Source organism: Osmia lignaria, chromosome 6 (genome assembly GCF_051020975.1).
Source record: "Osmia lignaria lignaria isolate PbOS001 chromosome 6, iyOsmLign1, whole genome shotgun sequence".
Taxonomy (NCBI): domain Eukaryota; kingdom Metazoa; phylum Arthropoda; class Insecta; order Hymenoptera; family Megachilidae; genus Osmia; species Osmia lignaria.
Genome location: NC_135037.1, coordinates 538,588 through 561,086, shown reverse-complemented (window position 1 = coordinate 561,086; position 22,499 = coordinate 538,588). Strand labels below are relative to the sequence as shown.

The following is a 22,499-nucleotide window of genomic DNA, read 5'->3' as shown; positions in this document are numbered from 1 at the left end:
TTGTTGCTTCATTGCTGCATTTTTTTCACACGAAGGTAGCAGAGAAAAGATATAAATTGTTGAGAGACGAGATATATTATAAAAATGTATCCAATCGTACTTTCACAAGATACATTCAAGAAATGTAATCAATTAGCATAAGTTCGAACCGCTTTAAAATCTCCTGCACCACTTTTCTCTTTTTATTTCTTTTCTTTTTTGTGAAAATTTACGAAAGTTTAAATATTGTAGCGGCGGTAAACGATGTACGATAAATGTTTTTTAAGTACCATGCTTTTGGCGATAAAGCTATTAAGAATTTGTTCGAAACAAACGAGATTAGGGGATTTACTGACGCTGAAGCTTGCGAATTTGTTCTTCTAGCTCTTTCACGCGTAATTGACTGTTAGCTAATTGTCGTCGGACCAGTCTTAATTCATCGGTTTGACGAGCGAACGCCAATCTGAGCTCGGCCTCGTTGTTAGGAATGTCCACGGTCTCCAAAACCTTGTTATCGTTCAGCGTCGTGGAAATGATATTTTTCTGCAATTAAAACAACGGGACAACATTCTGTTGGTCGTACGAAACGTAAATTTCAAACAAGAGCATTCAAAGTACCGAGGTACTCTAGTTGTACCTGCAACACAGCGCTGCCAAATTTTTGTTGCAGCTGTTGAAACTTGGTGCTCTGATTGCTAGACGTTTTTTGACTTTTCTCCGACATATCATGAAACTCGATTGGCCTGTAGTCTGGCACAGTTTCAGTAGACAGGAATGCGAATTTCTTTTTGTTGTTCAAGTCGGTTGTAGGGGGAAGTTGCGGCGGTTTGTAAACGCGTGGCTTGTGCGTGGTAATGCTGCCACCTGTTAACATTTCCACGAGAAAATTAAACAACAAGTGCATAGAAAAAAAATAAAAAGAACGTTGAAAGTTCAATGGTTATACCGGTTTTCAGAGAAATTAAAATCGGTGGACTATTCATGCCACTGATCCAGTCTCTGGCTGATAGAGCGGGACAGGTACCGATAGTGTCAGGATACAGGTCCTCTTGGAACTGGTCGCTCTGGAAAGTGAAAGTTTCCGATTATTGAAATTCAAATATTAAGCAATTTATTTAACAAGATACCTACCTTTCGTGGTACTATCATTGAAATCGGTTCGCACATTCCACGGGTGGCGTGCAATTTATAAAATCTAAACACCTCGCATATGGAAGTATTTACGCCTCTTTTTGGCATTACACCCAGTCCTCTTTGTGGATTGCCGGAAATGAATTGGCTGAGATAATGGACCCAAGGAGCCTCGTTCACTATCTCATAGTAGCGGATGTTACCATCACCCTAAAAATAAGAAACTCTAAATTATATCGCTTCCTCCAACTATATATGTATACACATCATTGTTCCCGCCGATTATACGGGTGTTTACCTTGCCGGCCAGGTACACCATATTAGTGTCGTTATCATAATACGGAAAAACGACTCCGCTTGAAGAATCTATGGTCTCGCACGTCAATGGAACGGTGAGATCGTGTTGGCTCCAAATGGCGTACTGTCGATCCGAGTGGCGGCTGAAACCCGTGGTGAGAAGACGTCCCGAACTGCCAAGGAAAACCACTTTGCTAGCTTTTGTCCCGGCATGACAAACTCCTTCCTGTTTAACAAACAATCGTCATTTTAAACATGAACTTTATTGTGATACAAAATAGATACGTACAGAGACCACGATACCGGATCTTGGCTCGAAGACCCTCAATTTCTTATCCTTGCAAGTGGTCGCTAACAAGCTGCCATCGCGATTCAAAGATATGCTGTAGATCACATCGGGATGCCTGTCGATCACGCTGACGGCCTCTCCTCTATTTATATCCCACGCGATAACGAGATGATCAAAGCCCGCGCTGAACAGTACGTTCTCGGCCACCGGATGCCATTCGATGTAAGCGACGCGACGTTTGTGTCCTTGCAATTCCACCAGCCATTCGGTCAAATTTCGCGATAATCCACCGTCAGGAATGTGCCACAGTTTTATCTAACATTGAGGAACAACAAGAAGATTGTGAGAGGATGCGAATAACAATAAGAGAAGATTGATACGCGTTGCTCGAAATAATGAGAGCGAATCGCGTTGCAGGATAAGATATTCTTATGTATTTAGCATCCCGTTTAATATTATACATTAGCAAACGTGTAATTTGTAAAAGGTGATAACCATGCTCTTTTCTTTTTTTATTTTACTTTCACTTACATGAAAGTTGTAAAATACTGTTATTCGAGTCACATTCTTGAGAATCTTCTTTTTAAGATACAGAAATTACTGACTGACTGACTGACTGACTGACTGACTGACGCTTTATATCGAAAGGAGTAATGTTAAGCTGTCGCGTATCAAATGATAGAAGAAAGTCTGTCACGATTTGATGACATAAATTTGAATCTTAGAAATTGATGAAAATGATCATAAAACTCTGAGGTAGTTTGCATTATAATAAATAATCTAATTATTCAAAGTAAACGCGGATAGGAAATCAGCAGAGCAATCCTACGGTGCAATCATCGGAGCAGGAAGCGATGATGTTATCGTTGAACGGATTCCACTTGATATCCAGAACTGGTCCGGTATGTCCAGTCACTCTGCTTGCATTAAAATCCAGTCTTCCGGTCTAAAACATGGAATCCTGATTAGCAATCCAATATATCTCATGAAAATTGTACACCTTATCTATTTGTTCTCTTGTAAGTACAGTGGCTCAATTAAAAAAATAAAAAAAATAAAAAAATATACACCTGTTCTATAGTCGATCATTTTCTAAATTAGTATCGATAAGGAAGGTGTTGATTTTTACAATTTCTTCTATATATTTCCGAATACTCTAATCCCATAAAGGATACCGAGCTGTAACAGTATTAAATTGGGACGCTATTTGCGTCGATGTATAATCGAATGATAAAGCAACCCTGTTGATAGGCTATCAGGTGATGGTGGAGCGCTAGAATCGAACGGATCGATAAGCCGATAACTCACGCGATCGAGCGGTAAAACCAGAAACGCTCCTCCGCCAGCTACTTCCGTCACCACAGCGAGGAACTTTGGATTCACCGCGCAGAATTGTGAATCGTGGGCATTCTTCGTAATCTTGATATTGTCGTAGCATTTCTCCCTCTTTGCTGGTACCCCGTACACGTGGCGAAATTTACTACTTCGAACACCACGGAACCAAGACTGAAAAAAAAAAAAAAAAAGCATGATTATCAATTTATATGTATAATTATTTAACATATCGACTGAAATTTTACTAATAATGTAAAACGGCAAAGTAAAGTTTTTAATTTGAAAATTAACCGAACGCGGCAAATTGTTAATAATGTATCGTTGCTGAAGTAGTTGCTGAAGAACGATTTAATGAATTTAAAGCAAGGTCAATAACACGATAACGAAGATTTGTAACAGCTGTTTGGGACTCTCTCCGGTTCAGAAACCGTGAAGAAGAAAGTTTCGTGGAACAACGCCGAAAGCGTGTTACCAAGTCGACACCTTGGTACCACTATCGCTATCAGGTTTTTTCAATCGTACACGTTGCTCCGCATCGTGATTTATAACAAGGAGCAACGTATACCTTCGATTCTTGCAACGAATACGTATGGTAATCGCGGACAAAACGTGAAATCTTTCTCGGGTTAGTCGCGTGTGATGCGTGGTAGCCGCGGAGCGCAGTGTAGCGCGGCGAGACAGATCAAATTATGCGACTTTTTCTCAACAATAACGAAGCAACGTGTTCCACAGTTAATACACGGCCAAACTGTAACCGTAATCCCGTATCGTAAAGATTAATTTCTGATCGTTTCTGCGTCACTTTTTATCGATGGAACGCGAATCGTGACAAGTTTATACGACGCCATTAACAAAGTAAATAATTAATTATGGTAAAAATTCATTTTCTAACGAGATCCTTGTAAACTTTATAATTTTCTAAATTATAAATCATAGGTATTAAAGAAGTCTACAAAGTATTACATAATTATTGTATAATAAAACCAATTGACTATGTCATAATATGTACTATCATCACTATAATTAGAAATAATTCTTCTTTTATTCTTCGCGTTAAAATCGAATCGATAATATGAATACAATATCAGTCTCGTTCTCTCATTACATAAGAAAATTCAACTTGCAAATATCTTGTTTGCATACAACATGCCTGAAACGTGAAAATTTTGATGAGCTCATACGAACAATCGTATGTCGACTATACAATTATTATGATACAAAGGTGTTCATCTATTTACTTCAGCATGCAAATAATTTCTGTGCAAAATAATTGAAACTGAGAATAAATAGGTACCTATATAGGTACATATATACATATATACATGTATGTATTTACATATATACATTAAGTGTATCGTGCGGGTAATCTTGATTCTTTGTGCCCATTCTTGTGATTACAAAGAATCGTGTTCTCGTTGGATATGTAAGCCTAATATGTTATACATTTTTCAGTTACAACGTCGCGTCGCGTCGTATGCTACGCTTATTTGTGATTATTTATTGTTTCGTCGGTCATTATTTCAGATAACCGGCGATCACGATCACCGATATTCGTTTTCGTTGATAACGAACAATCACTGTCGACAAATATCAGATTTTACTTAACTTATTCGATTCAAGTATGAATTACAATCATATTTCCGATATAGTTGAATCTCATCTTTAACTATAGCCAAACTAGGCAGATTATTAAAAACAGGTTTAATCTTTCGAAAATTTGTATACAACAAGAACACTAATTGGTGGAACAAATAATCGTGTAACACCGAAAGCACTCACCTGTTTGTCGTTGGTCATGTCTGATACTAATCAAGCCGAGAGACCAGGCAGTCGGTACACGTGCGTGGTGAGGACGGTGGTGGTCGCCAGTGCACAACAGGAACGTAGAAATTGAACAAGCCAGTATCCATGCATTGGAAGGGGAGAAAATGCAACTACTACATATTACTTCGAAACTCGCGATCGTAGGTGTGTGGTAACCGCTGGCTGAGGCGGCGCGACGGCTGGAGGAAGCTTTTCCGCTTTACTGGAAGAAACAAAAGGGAACACGAGGCCGTCTAATTACACGAGATCATCGAATCGCGAACGCGTCGAGCCGCGACCGCGATTTTATCGTTGTTTATCGACCCGCTTTTCGAAACGCTCACCGTACAGGAGATTGAATATGCGACGCGTTCGTGAAAGAACATCCGTTTCGAAACTCGTAAAAAATAGTTTCAGCCTTTTTAAATGAATAAAAATAAAATATTTGATTTATTATTTTTATTTATTTCTTTGCGATAAATTGGATTGAGTATAGGTATCTACGTAACTCTTGAATTAATGATAGTAATAGGGCGGAAAACATATTTTTCGGAAGCAATTGTTAAAAAATAAGTAATGGTTATATATTTTAATGGAAACAACATATTCCGTGATTTGTTGTTAGTCAAACTGTTAAAGAACAAAATAAACTGGTTACGATACGAATGAAAAATGGAGAAAATCATCGATAGAGGAAGAGCGTAAAGATACTAATCTTTAATGTGAGGGGTAAGCGCGCGAGATGAATATTTCATCGACGCGCTTAAAACTTCGGCTCGTCGAGCGCATAACTTGCGTCATGCTTGAAAATCGATGTCGCCTATTAAGGAAGGAGAAGAATGTCGACAAGGACGACTCTTGGTCGAAATTTTTGTCTGACGGATCGCTTCGCGAAATTTCGCCGTTTGAATTTCGACGCGACACAACATGAATGTTCTACGGCTCTACCCAACGGAATACGATAAATAAATATTCCTCTGTCATCACTGTCTTTTTATCCTTGCAAAAAAACTCATCCCGATATCTAACGCTTCGATTCTCTCGGAAATCTGGAAAGAATCTTTAAAAAATCAGCAACGAGTGTATGTTTTAATCTATACAAGTTATTTTACGATTTGTTAGTAGACAAACTATTAAAAAACAAAAGCAAATGCTAAGATACAAATGGAAAATCAAGAAAATTTAATATTTAGTATTAAATAGGATTCATCACTGTTTTACATTGTTCTACTAAAATAATCTCTTTTAGTGCTTCAAACACTTAACGTTTTATCTTGTATAACCTTCAAAACGATGGAAAAAATAATAAAAAAATAAATCACGACACGATCGAGACCTTTTCACGTTGTGAAACAAGGGAACGAAACAAGGAAAACACTATTTTTGCAGCAACCTAATACTCGAGCGGTCGTTGCCAACAACCTATTCTTTCCTCCTGTACGCTTGAACCTCGTGCAAGAAGAAAGAGGCTGAAGAAGAAGCCTAAGAAAAAACAGCAACACGCTCGTAACGTTACTTATAGTCGCGGTTAATGCGCACTTCTCGCGATCGCGAACTTCGAACTGATTTGATGAGCGAATCTCGTCAATTATTATAAATACATATATGTATGATGTATACACGATCTGTCCAAAAGTAATGAAAATAAAAAAGAAATTCATAGCTTTCAAAACAAGTTCCTCGGAGACAATCTCATTTTATTTCATTTAGATTTGAAGCTTCGAAAAAAAAGTTTAAATTCCGTACGACACGGGATGCGCTAACGAGATACATAATTCCCGCCGTTTCCGGTTTCGCTGAAGAAATACCAACTTCTACCCGCATGTGTAGTATGCTTAATCGTGTTTAGAAAGAAGGAAAAAGGAATCGTCGGAACGTTGAACGGGCACGTAAATGCACGGACGAATGGTTTACACAAAGGGCGTTTCAAAAACCTACCGCGTGACTCACAATCAGTTTCTTTTTGCCGCGCGTATATTTTCGTTGGTGTAACACTTAGCTAATTTCTCGCGCGCTCCAATTTGCGTGTTTCACAATACAGATTCGGGTTAGCCTCTCGACATTCGTTCGAGAAGGTTGCCCCCCATTGTATTCTAAGAACCTGCCCGATCATTTAATTCATCGCATAAATCACGTACGCCAGGATTATTATTTAAATTATCTTCTTTCACGCTGCGAAGAAGCATACACGATAACGCGTCGCAGAATCATTGGAAACGGTACCTTAGAGTTTGCACGATCTCGTTCGGACATAGAGAAAGAGATAGCAACGGTAGGTAATTGGTTGTACGGTCATGCAACGTCTTCATTGAGACAGTACCGCGTGAAGAAAAAAGAGCACTACATACACAATCGTGTAGCGGAGTTCCAGGCGCGCGCGTTAGATCGCGAAAGTCGCCGAGCCAGCACTGACTGACTTCACTGGCAATGGTTATATAGCCGTTGCCCGATGCCAGCCGGCTGTCACGTGGCACGCTTATCCGTGCTTCTTTCAATGCGCTAGACCGATGCTTTTTTTTAATTTTCTTTTTTTCTCTTACAAACGCGCACATTGTCATTATGTAGGTTTTTATTTATAGAAAATTTGTAGAAAATTCATGATATAGGTTTGTAATTTATACCTACCGCTTTGTGCACCCTTGTTGCAGACTCGATGGGGGGTACCCTAAATTGCGAGTTCAATCCATGCTTTATAAGAATCCTACGTGAACGCATGCAATTAGTGTTCCAACATTGGAAGAGAAAGGGAAAAGTTTTTTTCTCTTGTTTGATTATAGAGATTAAGTGAAATCGTTAATTAATTAATTGAATAAATTGTATAAGTTAGAAAGAGCGAACTGTGATTTAATATTCGATACGAGTGCTATCGAAGCGAAGTACATTTGGAATACAAGAGACTGCAATTTAATTTCCTCAATAAGCGGAATTTATCAGTTATTGTAAACTTAAATGAATACTTCCTTAAAAAAGTGGAACTAGTTGTTGTCCCCCATCGTAAACGTCAATTAATGCCAATTTTGTTAAATCAAGTCGAACGACAAAGTAGAACAGTTGAAGTACTTCTTGATGCATAAACAAAGAGTGCGCAGAGAGTGAAATTCAATAGATGGTGTTACATTTTTTAATGTTTTTTTTTTTGTTATTTTTTTTAACTAAAAAAGGACATCAAACAAGCCAAACATATTCTACTACCCACATTCATCCATTTATAAACAAACCAGAAAAGAAAAAATATTGAAGATGACGATCTTACTTTTCCGCTTGGCTTGTAGCACGCTCTGACGTCTACCATATTGTTCAACAATGTATGAGTGTCATCCGCGCCTTCTAGGCCCAATTTCTCCGCCAATTCCTCCCTCGTACGTATCATATCCCAGTTCGCGATGTTATATCCCATAGAAGCTATGATCTATCGAATTGTCCACCTTCGACGCGTGCCACTCAGTCACAACTCGTATTTCCCACGTTATTTATTTAACGACTGCTTGTTGGTATTTCAAAGTCCGATGTCAGAGGTTCTCTGCATACCTAAATGTCAAACAAGAAGAACGTTTCACGAGTAATGGACAATTACGAGCCACGTGCGAACGCTTCCGTCCATCGATTTCGTAACCCACTCACTGAACACGCTATCACATGTACACGACGTATCGATTTGACGTGCGCGCAACATGTAAACACGAAAGCACGCCGCTCTCGAATACTGTTCTCGCCACGATGACAGGAATCGAAAGAATATCCCGCGTTTTCATTAAATTACGTTCCCTTCGCAAGAGATCGGCGAATAGCGCGCGAGTTCCTCGTCGGCCCACGAACACGCTATGCCACCGAGTAACAATTCATTTGCTCTTGCGAGTAGAAAGCACAACCATTTACCGTGTTCCTTTGCTTACGTTTTGTAAGAGAAAGAGGGACGAGCATTTATTCTACAGGGATACCCGAAATGTTAACATTTATGTATTTCAAACTGCACGAGAGCGAATGAATAGATCGACAAATTAGAGACGCATACTTTCGATTAGTGACACAACACACCGTAGTTTTTTGAATTAATATAGATACACCTGTGTACGAGAGATTGATTCTCATGTACACAAACTAGGTGTTACAGTATTCGCATCACGTAACAATACAGATGATAATTTTGAATGTTTGCGGCTTTGACGCATCGCTTGTGATCAAATCAATTTGTTACACGGTGAAAGGAGAAATCCACGTCACGGAATAGCTTTAAAGTTCGCGGTCAGTATACACACGATCATGTTAAAAACGTAGTTTAATCTGATGTAACACTGGCTAAGCGTCACTCACCATTTCATCCGTGCAACACCGATTTACATATCGATTTTGAAACCAGCCGAGAACACGCCGTGATGGAAGGCGGTCTGCTCGAGAAACGGTGTAAGAAAGATGGTTACTGAAATCGAACGAACAGAACCGAATGAATTTAGATCAAACGGATGAATCATCAAATATTTGTAGAATTATAGGTACGTGCATTTAGATATTTCATGAATTTCATGAATTAATAGAATGGAGTACAGAACAGTTGATTTTGTACAGAGTTGTCCTTTGAGTTTACGGGGCCCGGTGCAAAAGTCAATATTATTGAAAATATCTAACTGGAAACAGATAACCTTAAAATTTATCCCAATAAAATTATAGAATAACTACTAATACGTCACACGAGTATTTTATGCGAAAGTCTTTCAACGCAAGATTCGGATTAAATGTTCCATTCAACCTCCTGCTAAGGACAGATCTGTTTTGTATTACAGAGTTAGATCAAATATAGACAAATACTACTATTAGAAAAAAGTAACTAATCGAAGTATAATAATGTACCTTCTTTCAAAAATGATTTAAACAAAGTAAAAATAGGAAAAATATTATGAACTTTAAAAACTACCTGCTGTATTATTTCATATCAACGCACGACACGATTGTGTCGCTATTTTATATCTAGAAATGGTTGTTTGGTGTCGCTACTGTAATTCAACAAGTACCAGACAGTGAGCACTGACTACAGATTCAACAAGACTGGACGTGCCTTTATTTTCAAAGGGTCGTGAATTCGTGAATTTGTGCCTCGAGAACGAACGCCATCTGTTTTATCCCCTAGTATAAAAATGTGAAATACTTCGCACTGCAGCAGTCTAACCACCGACAAGAGGCTGTTAAAGACTGCCATCCTTATGGGAGTTTGTGTCTTCGCAAAAATTTTGTGGCTAATTGTTCCTACAAACTGTACCGAGGAAAATAAATAAATAAAAAAAAATTCTGTGGCGACAAGCGATGCACGCTCCTGAAGTGCCATCTGGGAGCAACTAGGTTAAGTTAGGCTAGTTAGTTTTAGTTACTAGGTTACGATGTAAATATATAGTTGGTAAGCCTAGATTCTAAGAAGACGCGCTAAAAAGAAAGCGTCGCTACTCACTCTTAAAGAACTCGCCAAAGAAGATAGTCGCGGAGTAAAATTACCATAGTGCAAGAATGAGACATTTGTGCAAGTAAATCCTGTGTTTCAGTTATATTGTTATATTTCCTTTCAACCACGAACCAAAGTCCCCGCAATTCGCCGTTTTCTTAGGCCCTCTAGAATGTATTGCGGCCGTAGTAAGAAATAGAACATGAAGATATTCTCGTATCGAATAATTATCATGTGATATGAGATAATATATTATCTGGTCGGTGTTATTATTATCTCTTCGGTGATTCGGGTTAAGCTCGTTTTACAGATGTTTTAGAGATATTTTTTAAGATGTAAATTATTTGAAAAAAGATAATATTAGACAAATCATGTTGGAAATGTTTTTTGTAAAAAGGTTGATACAACCAGAGTGGATGATTAAAAATATTCCAAAATAAGGTATACTCTTTATTTGTAGGCAATCGTACACGATGACAGTCAGAATAAGAGTACCTTGCCGTCTCAAAAATTCTCGGTCGTGAGAACGCCTTTGACAGTATGCCCTTTTGTTTACAACACCTTCGAGTTAGGAGGCTTTCCCTTAAGAAAGGGAAATGCGCTGACAAAATACACATGGTCTGAGACGTTTCGCCTACTTCGATTTTTCTAACACGAACTTTTTATTTAACCCTTTCGCTACGACGAGCGACTATAGACGCTCTTTCTCTTGCATACTCCGCATCTCTCTCTAAACTTGTTGATACGACAAACAATTATCGGAGTAGCTTTGATAATGACAGTACAGTAAAACCTGGATAAATGCAACTAAGATTGGGACCCAGTGGTTTCATTTATCCAGGCAAGGTGGCGATTCTGGGCATTTAATGTTGCATTTATCCAAGCGAGGTGTCAATTCTGCGTCCGTACACATGTTTTGTATTCAGCCGACATGCCGATTCTGTGTCCGTACACATCTTTTATATTCAGCCGACATCATTTATATTCAGTCGTGGTGTCAATTCTATGTTGTTTATTCTATTACTATTGTTTATAAATATAATTCAAACTATATCGTGTTTGGTATCATTTTAATCAGAAAAATCTCACAAATGCGATAGTAAAAGTTTCATTAAGAAAAAGTTAAAAATAAAAAAGTTTTATCGTTCAATTAGTATTAGTCACACCGATATTACGGTCGGATCATATTACACGGTTTTCTCGTCGAGCGGCTCGGTTCGTCTAGGGGGATCCCCCCAAGTGGAGGGGTTAGCGATGTTGCACTTATCCAAGCATTCTTTCGTTGCATTTATCCAGGTTTTACTGTACTGTGATAAGCACCTCAGCATATTCACACTCCGTTTGTCCTGGTGTCATTTTTTATGCTTGTACCTTTTTTTTCATTACTGACATCAAATTGTACAGCTGTCGTTAAAAAATTAAAGACAGCACACGTCCTCATTCGCTCGCGCTGTCCTTTTCTATGTCCGGCAGGAATCAAAATCTCGGTCAAGCCAATTCATTTTGCTGATGGTCAGAATTGTAATAGATGTGGCAACAGTGTGACTTGATACGTTACACGTACTGTCTTGATACGTTGTGGCAACTATACCTTAAGGCTGGTTCAGACACGGCTAGTAGTTTAGTCGAGTGGCGAGTAGTTTAATGTATGGATACTACAGTTTAGTCGAGTAGATCCGTTTCATTAGATTTTTCTGGTCGAGTAGGCTTGCCCCACCACTAACTAGGCTTCCGAACAGATCTGTCCGGACGCATTTCTTTAGTCAAGCGATATATCTTGTACTTTCGATTTCCAAAGTTCAACTGTACTAGTCCGGACACATTTCTATGCGCTAAACAGTTTAGTAGTAAGTAGCTACTCCCCACTCGACTAAATTACTAGCCGTGTCTGAACCAGCCTTTACCAGTATGTATTTGTATTTCGTGGTCTCACCAACGAGAGATTGTTGATCACTACACTTTTATTGCGTATTCGAAAAAAACGTTCCAGGGTGTCGCAAAATACACTAAACGCTTAGTATGTTATTCCCTGTTAAGAATATTTTGTATCGACTACGAAACAATAATTATATTTACATAGTATCGATTATGAAATAATTATAGTGGTGTGCAATAAAGAAAATAAAACAATAAGGATGTAATACAATTATAAAGTAAAACAGAATTGTTTTCCAAACAGCACCGACGATATAATTATTTCGAAGGTGCTGTGCCAAGTCTAAATTATCTCGTTGGTGGTAGAACAGTTCTTAAATTATCTGATCGGCGATACAATGAATAATATCAATATTCTACATTATCCATTATCCGCAGCACCACGTCCAAATGCTCACAGCCATTTACCATTCGTACCCTTGGCGTGCCGCACTTTAACATAGGGGATGTCAGTCTTTAACAGTTCTTGTCGGTGAAACTAACACATGTTAACGGTAACAGAAGATTGCTTTGATACGAAGGACTGTACCCCTTTGCTTAGGATTTAGAGTTTAGAGTTTAGAGCAGGCGTGGGCAGCTAGTACAGGGTGATCCTCTCGCTAGTGGACTCAAAGGAAGTGCCGCCACAATAGCATGAAGTGGCCCTAGCCCTTTTTGTGATATCGATACCTTTCCACGGATACAGCTACAGTATGCACCCCCGTCGAAATAAGGGCTTGGGTCCATTCATACTGGTGTGGCGGCACTTCGTTTGAGTCCACTAGCGAGAGGATCACCCTATACTAAACGGAGCCGGAGCACTCCGAAGCGCTCCGGAGTTTGGCGGCGAGTTCAAAGCGGAGCGCGATCCGAACCGAGCGGGGGAAAGTGTATCCCCACTCCGCCAGTATTTCGAGGTTACGCCACAGTATAGGAAAGAACAGTAGGCTCACTACGCTTTTTGGCAGAGTGATCCTACTGTTCTTTCCTATACTGTGACCACGGCTTGAACGCAGAGCATACCCAACACTCTCGTGGTTCGGCCTGCGCTAACGGCGCGCTCTGATTGGACAGTGTTTTTCGTTAATAACTCGAAAACGAAGCCTTAACCAACATTTTGACAAAGGAAAAAGTTGTTTAGAATGACCTCACCAATCATCCCTCTTTGGCTCTTACCCCAGTTCTGGGACACCCTGTATAACCTAACCTAACCTCACCTACTACGGTTTGATATTCGTACATAGACGAACAAAGTGTTACCTTCTGTTCGTATATGTAAGAAGATAGTTATGCTTGTGACTGTGTTTTAGGTCCACACTCATGGGTAAAATTCTGTAATTAGTAAAAAAGTTGTTTGCGAATAATTCATTTATAAGACATCTATATGTATATGTAAGATATAGATAAGGTACATGTAAAGTATATGTAAGATATAGATAAGGTACATGTAAAGTATATGTAAGATATAGATAAGGTACATGTAAAGTATATGTAAGATATCTTTAGGCCATTCATAAGACATCTTTAGAACGTCTGTAAGGCATCTGTAGGATATCTGTACGACATCTTTAAGATATCCCGTTTTCTAACATAGGATGTTTACAGGACGTATTTCAGGCATTCGCAGAACTTTTCAGATGATCGTAAGACATCCTCAATATCTGGAACAGATATCTTTAAGATATTTTAACGACGTCTCTGCGACATTTGTACGGCATTTTTAAGACATCCTGTTTTCTAACATAGGATATTTACAGGTCGTATTTCAGGCATTCGCAGGACTTTTCAGATGTTCATAAGATATCTTCAATATCTGGAACAGATATCTTTAAGATGTTTTCGCGATGTCTCTGTGCTATTTGGGAAATAATTAAAAATTACGGTTAAACTTCGTCTTAGGGGACCAAAAATTAACGAGTCCAAAATATGTGTTCTTGTAGTTTTTGACCTGAAAAGTCCGAAAATGTAAGTTAAAAGTCCAGGAAACCAATAGTTTAAAAGATACGAGTATATAAAAATGTGTGTACTTGGCGTACTTTGACAGGACAGTACGATGTCACATTGACTCTTCCCCGCATCCAATCCTTTGTTTGGACTCTATTTGTTGGGTGTGAGTACCTTCAGTTCCTATCAAATCCGAGGGGATATTGTTTATAAAAAAAAAAACTTAACCTTAGGTATACCGGGTTTAGGCCACCACTTATATAATTCTGTTTTACCGACGGCGACTCCACTCATTGGACCAAATGGCGTCGTACTGACCTGTCAAAGTACGCCAAGTACACATATTTTCATGTACTCATATCTTTTAAACTATTGGTTTCCTGGACTTTTAACTTGCATTTTCGAATGTTTTAGGTCAAAAACTATAAGATTTGATACTTTTCATCCAGAAATTTTTGGTCCCCCAAGACGAAGTTCAGCCAAAATTACTAATGACTTCTGCATTCAGATTGCTCGGGACTCGCGTCAGAGTATGTAAATTGTAGAAAGCACTGAAGCGACAGCGCACACGGATGGAAGCAGATATATGCTTATGTAAAGTACGAACACCAATTGCCCTGTAGATGGAAACAGTGTGGCAACACTGCAACCGTTCTATACACGTATACGTCTCTTTACTTTATCGTAGTCGATAAGGAAGTTGTGTCAGTGAGGTATGGTAACAGAACGACTGTTATACCAATTGTGGAAATCTAACTTCATACTGGGGTACCGCGTACCCTCAAAATGGCCACCCATCGGTAACAAAAGCATGTCCAGTCTTATTGGATTTGTAGTTACTGGGTTATGTGTCAAAGCAGAGCACATAACCTAATCAATCCTTGCATATCCAAATCAATACAATATTCAAATACTAAATCAACCTTTAATATAAAAAAGATCCTGTAATAGCCACACACCACGATCAAGGAAAGGAACAAAAGAATTAAAGGTAACGATAGCAGTTAGTTCTTAAATTATTCACAGCTGTGAGTACAAATTAACTGAGATCTGCTTAAAAGATTTAATTGCAAGAAAACAGAAGAGCAGAAGAAGCACAAGAGTAAGAACAAGGGCTCAAGTATTAAGTATTGAAAATATTTCAATAGACAAGTTCTAATAAACAAAAGTCACAGTCACTTCAACCCTCAGCACCCCGAGGTAATGTGGTATATACAGATATATAAGAAGGTAACTAATAGTTAATAACACCTCATCATTTTACAGTGAAAAGTTATGTAGACAGGGCAGAACCACAACTTAAGAAGGGCTGGATATCAACATAATGCATCGACAGGATGAGCTGTCAGAAGGAGCAAGAGCCTGAGGGTTAGGGTTAGGGTTAGGGTTGTGAATTATCCCTACACAAATTTGGTTTAGAACAATGTTAATACCTTAATAACAGCAATAGCAACAATCATGATTGTAGTTAGCCAAGAACAAAAGGCAGCATTCACCATTTATAAGATATGAGCAGACAGACTGTGTTTAACAAGCGAGTAATAATACAATAAAATAAAGCAGAATAAGTAACTGCAACAGTGTTCAGAGATGTGCCCACACCATTATGTACAAGACATAAACTGGTAGGTAAATAATAAGTAAAATCGACAGATAAATAAGATGAAAGAAATAAAAATAGAAACCCGAGTCTAGGGGTTACAACAGAAACCTCACAAAGGTACGTAGATTAAAATAAACATATTACATTTAATACATACAGAAGTAGCCTATACTCTAGATTTCTCTAAAAACATAGCCAACAATGCAATCTCAGCAACAATGCCAAGACAAAATTGGCTAAAATAATGCATGCTTGACAGGGACAGAACATAAACATAATCATAGATTGGTAAAACAGAAATCTAACTTAATAAAGTGAAATGTAAATCCGCTACAGTTACTCCCTTCCGAGCATTTGCTAAATTATTTTAAATATTAAATGTAATTTTTTTTTTCTCTTTAGGTCCAGGATATGTTCTTAAAGTTTCTTGTCTTTGAGTTGATGAGGTTCCAAATAAATTCTCATCATTAGAATCATCCAAAAAACTTACCAAATAAGCTAGTTTTAGTCTCTGTGTAGAAACACTATTGGTTGTCCATTTACCTTGATAACAAAACTCTACACAAAGGCCTTTCTAAAACTTCAGAGGGACCCTCATATGAAGGAGCTAGAGGTGGCTTAACACAATCTGAATATAAAAAGACATGAGAACTTTGTAGAATTGGAAACAAAAATACCATCTTTTTAATATGATGAACAGTTATCAGAGGTTTTAAAAATTTCAAATGTCCTCTTAAATTTTGTAAGAAGATCTTGCGATTAACTGGAGGTTCTTTATCCAAAAAGATTTCTTCAGGTAATCTCAACACAGATCTATAAACTATCTTTGAAGGGAGAAACTCCGATGTCTTCCTTGTTAACTGTTCTTACGATTAAACCTAATAAAACTGTCGGTAAAATTTCTTTAGTTCTGTAACAAGAAATTACTGCCTTTAATGATCTATGCCAGCGTTTAATCATTCCATGCGAAGCTGGATGATAGGCAGTAGTCCTTATACCGTTGAATCCAACTATTTCGGCTAAAGTTTTAAAAACTTCCGATTCAAATTGACTTCTTCTATCAGTTGTAATAGTAACTGGTGCACCAAATCTTGATACCCAAGTCGAAAAGAAAGTAGTAGCAACTGTTGTAGCTGAAGTTTTTTAAATTGGAATAGCCTCAGGCCAACGTGTAAATTTGTCAATCATGGTTAAACAATAACGAAACTGTTTACAAATTGGTAATGGGCCAACAATGTCTATATGAACATGATAAAACCTCCCCTCTGGAACAAGTATACGTTTTCGGAATGTTCTGACATGGAATGCAAGTGCGTACCCATTCAGCCGTTTCTTTTAATATTTCTGGCCAAATAAATCTTTGAGACAAAAGTTTTTTTGTCATTCTACTTCCAGGATGAGTTAAATTATGAACAACTTGGAAAACTTTCTTTCTCAAAATTTTAGGAACATATGGTCTGATATTTTTTCCGACAATATTACAAAATACTTTAGTATTTGAATCACCAATTCTCAATTTTCTTTAAGTTCTTCATCAACCTGTTGTGCTTCTGCCAACTCTTCGGTAGTGACCACAATAGGTATGTCAATAGTTTCTACTCATGAAAATGAATCTGCAACAATGTTTTCGTTTCCACGAACAAAAATAATTTTTGTTGAAAATTGACCAATAATATGTAGATGTTGAAGTTGACGAGTTGATGCTTTTGATGATTTTTGTTGCAAAGCAAAAATTAAAGGTATTTATGGTTAGTTTGAATAGTTAAGTCTCTTCCGTCAATCATGTATCTGAAAAATTTAATCCCTCAATAAATTGCTAATTATTCCCGATCGTGTATACTATAATTCTTTTGAGAATTGCTGAATTTTTGTGAGAGAAATCCTAAAGGTTGCCAAACTGCATCGACCAACTGCTCAAGTGTAGCATCCATGGCTGCATCAGAAGCATCGGTTTTTAAAGTTAAAGGAGCATTATCTAAGGGACGCGATAATAATGTCGCAGAAATTAATTGCTTCTTTGTTTCTTCAAAAGCTTCAATTTGTTCCTTGGACCAATTAATAATTCTTTTATCTTTTTTTCTTCGCAACAGCTAATAGAGAATGTAGTGGAGCTTGAATTTGTGCAGTAAGAGGAATAAATCTTCTATAAAAATTGATAATTCCAAGAAATCTTCTTAATTCAGTCCTGTCCTTTAGAAGATTGTAATCTTTCAGTGCCATTACTTTATCCTCCAAAGATTTAATTCCATCAGCAGAAACTGCATAACCTAAATATTTAACTTCGGGCTTCCCGAAAACACATTTATTAAAATTAATTGATAAATTATGTTCTTTTAGCCGCTGAAAAACAATCCTTAAATGTTTTTCATGTTCAATTTCATCTTTTAATGCAATAACAATGTCATCTCCCAGATAGCACAGAGATATCGTTAAACCATCCTAAAGATATCTGTTCCAGATATTGAGGATATCTTACGAATGTCTGAAAAGTCCTGCGGTAATTATTGAGATTAGGTTACACCTCACCGATTTTGATGAAAGGGTATACAGTAATGCTTCGAAATAAGCAAGTGGCTCGGGACCGAACAGTTGCTTATTTCGAAGCAGGTAGCTATTCGGCTTGACTTTGTTCTCGAAACGGGACGATAGAGAACGCGAGAAATGAGTGAGAGATCCGAGGTAGCGGCAAATCATAAAGTGATCGGCCGAGCAGCGATGTTATTTTTTGGACAAGGATAGAATATAACATGCCCTCTCATTCTCGCACTATGCTTTATTTCGAAGCAAATATACCAGACTGAGAAAGCATTATATATATTCCATCCTTCTTCTACTAACCGATGTCACATCGGCTTCGCGCTTTCATGGACCTCTCACTCGTTTCTCGTACCTTTCACTTTGCGGGCGACTTCAAACAAAAAAGAGGGGATAGCGACTTGCTTATTTCGAAGCAGAGACCACTTGTTTATTTCGAAGCATTACTGTAGCTGGATAAGATGGTCAAAAGTGCCCCCAAACCAAATTCGACTTGCTATGAACCATTCGATAGGTGATAAAAAAAAACCAGTCTGTGCCAAGTTTCAACCCTATATCTCATCTAGGAGGGTAGTTACGGGTAAAAATGTATTCGCGAAGTTTTTGGCCAATTTCTCCTATTTAATGATATTCGAAACTTCTAAAAAAAATCAGAGACATTTCTATTTGTGAGGCACATATTACAGAATTTTGTCAGATTTTTAGATTGAAAACTGAAGCCGTGAAAAATCAAAAACGTCAAAAAATGCTGAAAAATGGCGATTTTGTATGGAAGGAGTCGCGGATCTAGATTCATATTTTTTTTATAAGTGTATATTATCGATACTATTATTCTCAATTTTTTTTAGAATTTTTGGTCAGGTGCGCCATAGTTAAAAAAATTAAAAACCGATATTTTCGACATATTTCATGTGATAATATGAGAAACACTATCAATTTTTAAAAGAACCTTTATACACTTAGTGTCTTATGTGATTTTTAATGTTTCTACACTGAACCAAACTGAAAAACATGTATTTTACAGAAAAAAAAAATCAGCGTGAGCCGACTAAAACCTACGAAAAGCCCAGCAGCGGTTTAGCACTCAGGCGCTTTAACCCCTAGACCACCGACACCGTTGGAACAGCTTTCGATTTTTTGATATACAGGGTGTTCGACAACAGGTGGGCAATATTTTAAGGGGCGATTCTAGGGATCAAAATAAGAAGAAAATCAAGAATAATGAAATAGCGTTTACGGCTTTGTTTTCCAGTTATTAACGTTTAAAAATTCGAGTAAAATGCGCCAGAAACCTGCAATCCGCTCAGCACCGACGACCGAACGTCACGTCGGAGCCCCGCGGTGGGGCAATCCATATAAAAGAGAAGGAATCGCGACGCAGTTCGTTCGCCGTTCGCCGTTCGCCAGTTCGATCTCGTCTTCGCATCATTTAATAAACTATTTTTCCCGGTAAACGACTCATTTATTTCCCACGATTCGGTCTTGGCCTCCTACAGTAATACGTGCCTCACAAATAGAAATGTCTCTGATTTTTTCAGAATTTTCGAATGTCATTAAATACGAGAAATTGGCCAAAAACTTCGCGATTACATTTTTACCCGTAATTACCCTCCCAGATGAGATACAGGGTTGAAACTTAGCACAGACTGGTTTTTTTTGATCGCCTATCGAATGGTTCATAGCAAGTCGAATTTGGTTTGGGGGCACTTTTGACCATCTTATCCGGCTATACCCTTTAAATATGTTGTAAAACTCAACATTTTGAACAACTTTTTCCTATACACATAACCGCCGCTCGGCCTTAGTTTTCGAGATATTTTCGAAAAACTGTTGAGACTAATACATTGAATTCTGGCCATCCGTGTGTGTCCGTGACAACGTACGCATTAGAATGGGATCGCCGCGCCGCTTTTCTACTGTTTTTGCAGGCAGCAGCACGGCGACCGACATCAATATCCATATATACACATATATTACGGGTGGGCTTAAAAATTGAATTTAACTAATTTTCATGATTTTGAATCTCAGCATGTGTGTCTGGTAGCCGTTAGGCGACCAGAATATCACTTTACCCTAACCTATCTTAATTCACGGATTAGGTAGAGTAGATTGGGTTAGGTTAGGCTATATTAAATTCCCAGCTGCCATCATAGCTACGATATATTGAAATCATGAACGCAGAAGTATACAAAGTATATATTTGTCATCGGTCGCCGTGCTTGTTAGCGTCAGCACGTGTTCAAGGGTTGACACGTGTCAGGGTCAATGCATTTTGGGCTTTGACCTGAGTTTCAAGGATTTCTTAGGATTCTTTAGACTATCGATACCCCGAGCCATATGTCTGTCATCGGACTTGGGCCGGCGGTGGTTGATACTTGAGGTGCGACGAATTCTAAGAGTCGCGGATGTTTTGTTTATGGAACGGCGATAGAGAGTTCGATTCTCGAAGGAACGCGCGTGTGGCCGATGACCCGAAGTCATGGTGCTGCATGGCACGTGTAAAAAGATAAGGTTGATCTAGAAGGATCTGGCCACGGAGTGGGGAAGATCTTGCATCTTCTGGTAGGAGGACCATGAGGAACGGCATGGCACTTACCCCAGAACCTTGATCGAGGGTACTTCTTCAAAATTATTCTAATATGCTGTTGTCTGCAGAAACAGTAGAAAAGCGGCGATCCCATACTAATGCGTACGTTGTCACGGACGTACACGGATGGCCAGAATTCAATGTGTTAGTTCCGACAGTTTTTCGAAAATATCTCGAAAACTAAGGCCGAGCAGCGGTTACATGTATAGGAAACAGTTGTTCAAAATGTTTAGTTTTACAACATATTTAAATTTCATCAAAATCGGTGAGGTGTAACCTAATCTCAATAATTACCGAAAATATGCTGTGCGGCATAGGTTATTGATCAAGGCAGACTAGCCCTTACTGAATACGAGTTGCGCTCATTATTGTGTTAGCAGCGAAGCGGACAACAGACCTAGTTTTTTTGAAAATAACAATGTAAAAAAAAATTCGTCTACGTCAAAATGTTGCCCTCTCTTACCATACAATGATCACCAAAGCAATTTCTTGTATCTTTAATAGTTTAGGAAATAATGGAGTGTTTCCAGTTACGCGGGACACTGTATATGATTTTATAACATGGATTTGCCACTATCATCAGTACGATGCTACGTGAACCTTTATAATTGAAGTAGAAGCTTTCACTATTGGCCGGTGCTTTAAAAACAATATGCTTCCCGTCTAATGATTCAACACAGTGTGGAAAATTCCATTTCTCTTCATAAATTTTGGCAATATGCTTCCATTCAGATTGGAGTAGATGGGACCTAAAATAAAGATTCTTATTGTTACAGGAAAATTCTGCGACGATTGATAATGAAGTTTTAGGAGAGAGTTCGAGTATTACTGAAAATGAGTTTCAGAGGCCAGCTAGTGCAGCAAAAAAACGTGAAGGGGACGACATTTTGCGTACCTGTACCAAAATTCTGTTGGAATCGAACGACGACGACCAAATATTCGACGACTATGTTGCCTCAATACTGAGGAATTTCACTACTCTACAAAGTAAAAAAAACTTAAGGAAAATTATTCAAAGAAGCATCGTTGACATTCAAGATAAAAAGAATGCTTTAACATCTGCGACATCCTCCACGTAATTGAATCATCCCGGTTATTTTTCGGAATCACAAGTTTCGGATGAGAGTTAAAATACCACGTACCACTTATAATAAAAATTCTTATAGTGACTTTTTTAAAACATGTTCATTTTCACTTAAATAAAAACCTTACTTTTGTTACATTGCGAGCGAGACGGCGCGTAACGTACAAAATAAAAGAAAAAGATTAATTTAATTAGGTTATTATTTAATTGCGCGGTTGAGAAAGGTATTAGCACTGCCACCAGTCCTGATCACTTATGACGGCCATTTTCGCGATCGTCCGCTCTGTTCGCGTTTCGCGGTGTTTTTGCATGTCCAGCATGTTGCCTATCTAGCATGTCGAGCATGTGTGGTTTTTGCATGTTGAGCTCGAGTGGTTAGATTTAAATTTGGCGCTGCGCGGGGGTGCATGCGGGGTCGCTGTCACGCAGCAAGGCGCAGGCGCGAGCGGCGGGTCGGTGGTGGCGGTGTATGGCCCGGGGCTGGGCCCAGGCATTGAGACCGTGATCGGTACCCTGTGCAGTTGGAACGTTTTGGCGTGTTTTTGAATTGCGATTTGTGCCACAGTTTTG

At 38.4% G+C, this 22,499-nt stretch overlaps 1 protein-coding gene and 2 long non-coding RNA genes across 11 annotated transcripts; 2 read left to right on the top strand and 1 right to left on the bottom strand.

Moving 5' to 3' along the window:
- Positions 1-55: 55 nt before the first annotated feature.
- LOC117601324 (coronin-2B) lies at positions 56-9,904 on the bottom strand. Of its 6 annotated transcripts, none has more exons than XM_034317942.2 (11): positions 9,744-9,904; positions 9,146-9,251; positions 8,088-8,362; positions 3,005-3,202; positions 2,526-2,642; positions 1,697-2,011; positions 1,409-1,633; positions 1,111-1,320; positions 926-1,043; positions 617-843; positions 56-522 (listed from the first exon to the last, which is right to left on the bottom strand). In XM_034317942.2, exons 3-11 carry the CDS (start codon positions 8,229-8,231, stop codon positions 328-330), a joined length of 1,749 nt encoding a protein of 582 aa, XP_034173833.1. In that variant the 5' UTR covers positions 8,232-8,362; positions 9,146-9,251; positions 9,744-9,904; the 3' UTR covers positions 56-327. The 6 variants fall into 6 exon arrangements, with proteins under 6 accessions (XP_034173833.1, XP_034173839.1, XP_034173834.1 ...); XM_034317948.2 differs by lacking the exon at positions 8,088-8,362 and adding an exon at positions 4,811-5,057 and having other exon boundaries at positions 9,744-9,903; XM_034317943.2 differs by lacking the exon at positions 9,146-9,251 and having other exon boundaries at positions 9,744-9,894.
- Positions 9,905-14,353: 4,449 nt separating this feature from the next.
- Positions 14,354-14,605, top strand: LOC143305358 (uncharacterized). Of its 2 annotated transcripts, none has more exons than XR_013062236.1 (2): positions 14,354-14,446; positions 14,535-14,605. It is a non-coding gene; the product is annotated as an uncharacterized LOC143305358 (long non-coding RNA). The 2 variants fall into 2 exon arrangements; XR_013062237.1 differs by having other exon boundaries at positions 14,354-14,455.
- A 263-nt stretch (positions 14,606-14,868) lies between these two features.
- Positions 14,869-21,963, top strand: LOC117601353 (uncharacterized). 3 transcript variants are annotated; one of them, XR_013062235.1, is made up of 4 exons: positions 14,869-15,111; positions 15,182-15,320; positions 15,387-16,519; positions 21,622-21,963. It is a non-coding gene; the product is annotated as an uncharacterized LOC117601353 (long non-coding RNA). The 3 variants fall into 3 exon arrangements; XR_004580664.2 differs by lacking the exon at positions 21,622-21,963 and having other exon boundaries at positions 14,878-15,111; positions 15,387-15,840; positions 16,126-18,219; XR_004580663.2 differs by lacking the exon at positions 21,622-21,963 and having other exon boundaries at positions 14,891-15,111; positions 15,387-18,219.
- The last annotated feature ends 536 nt before the right edge of the window (positions 21,964-22,499 follow it).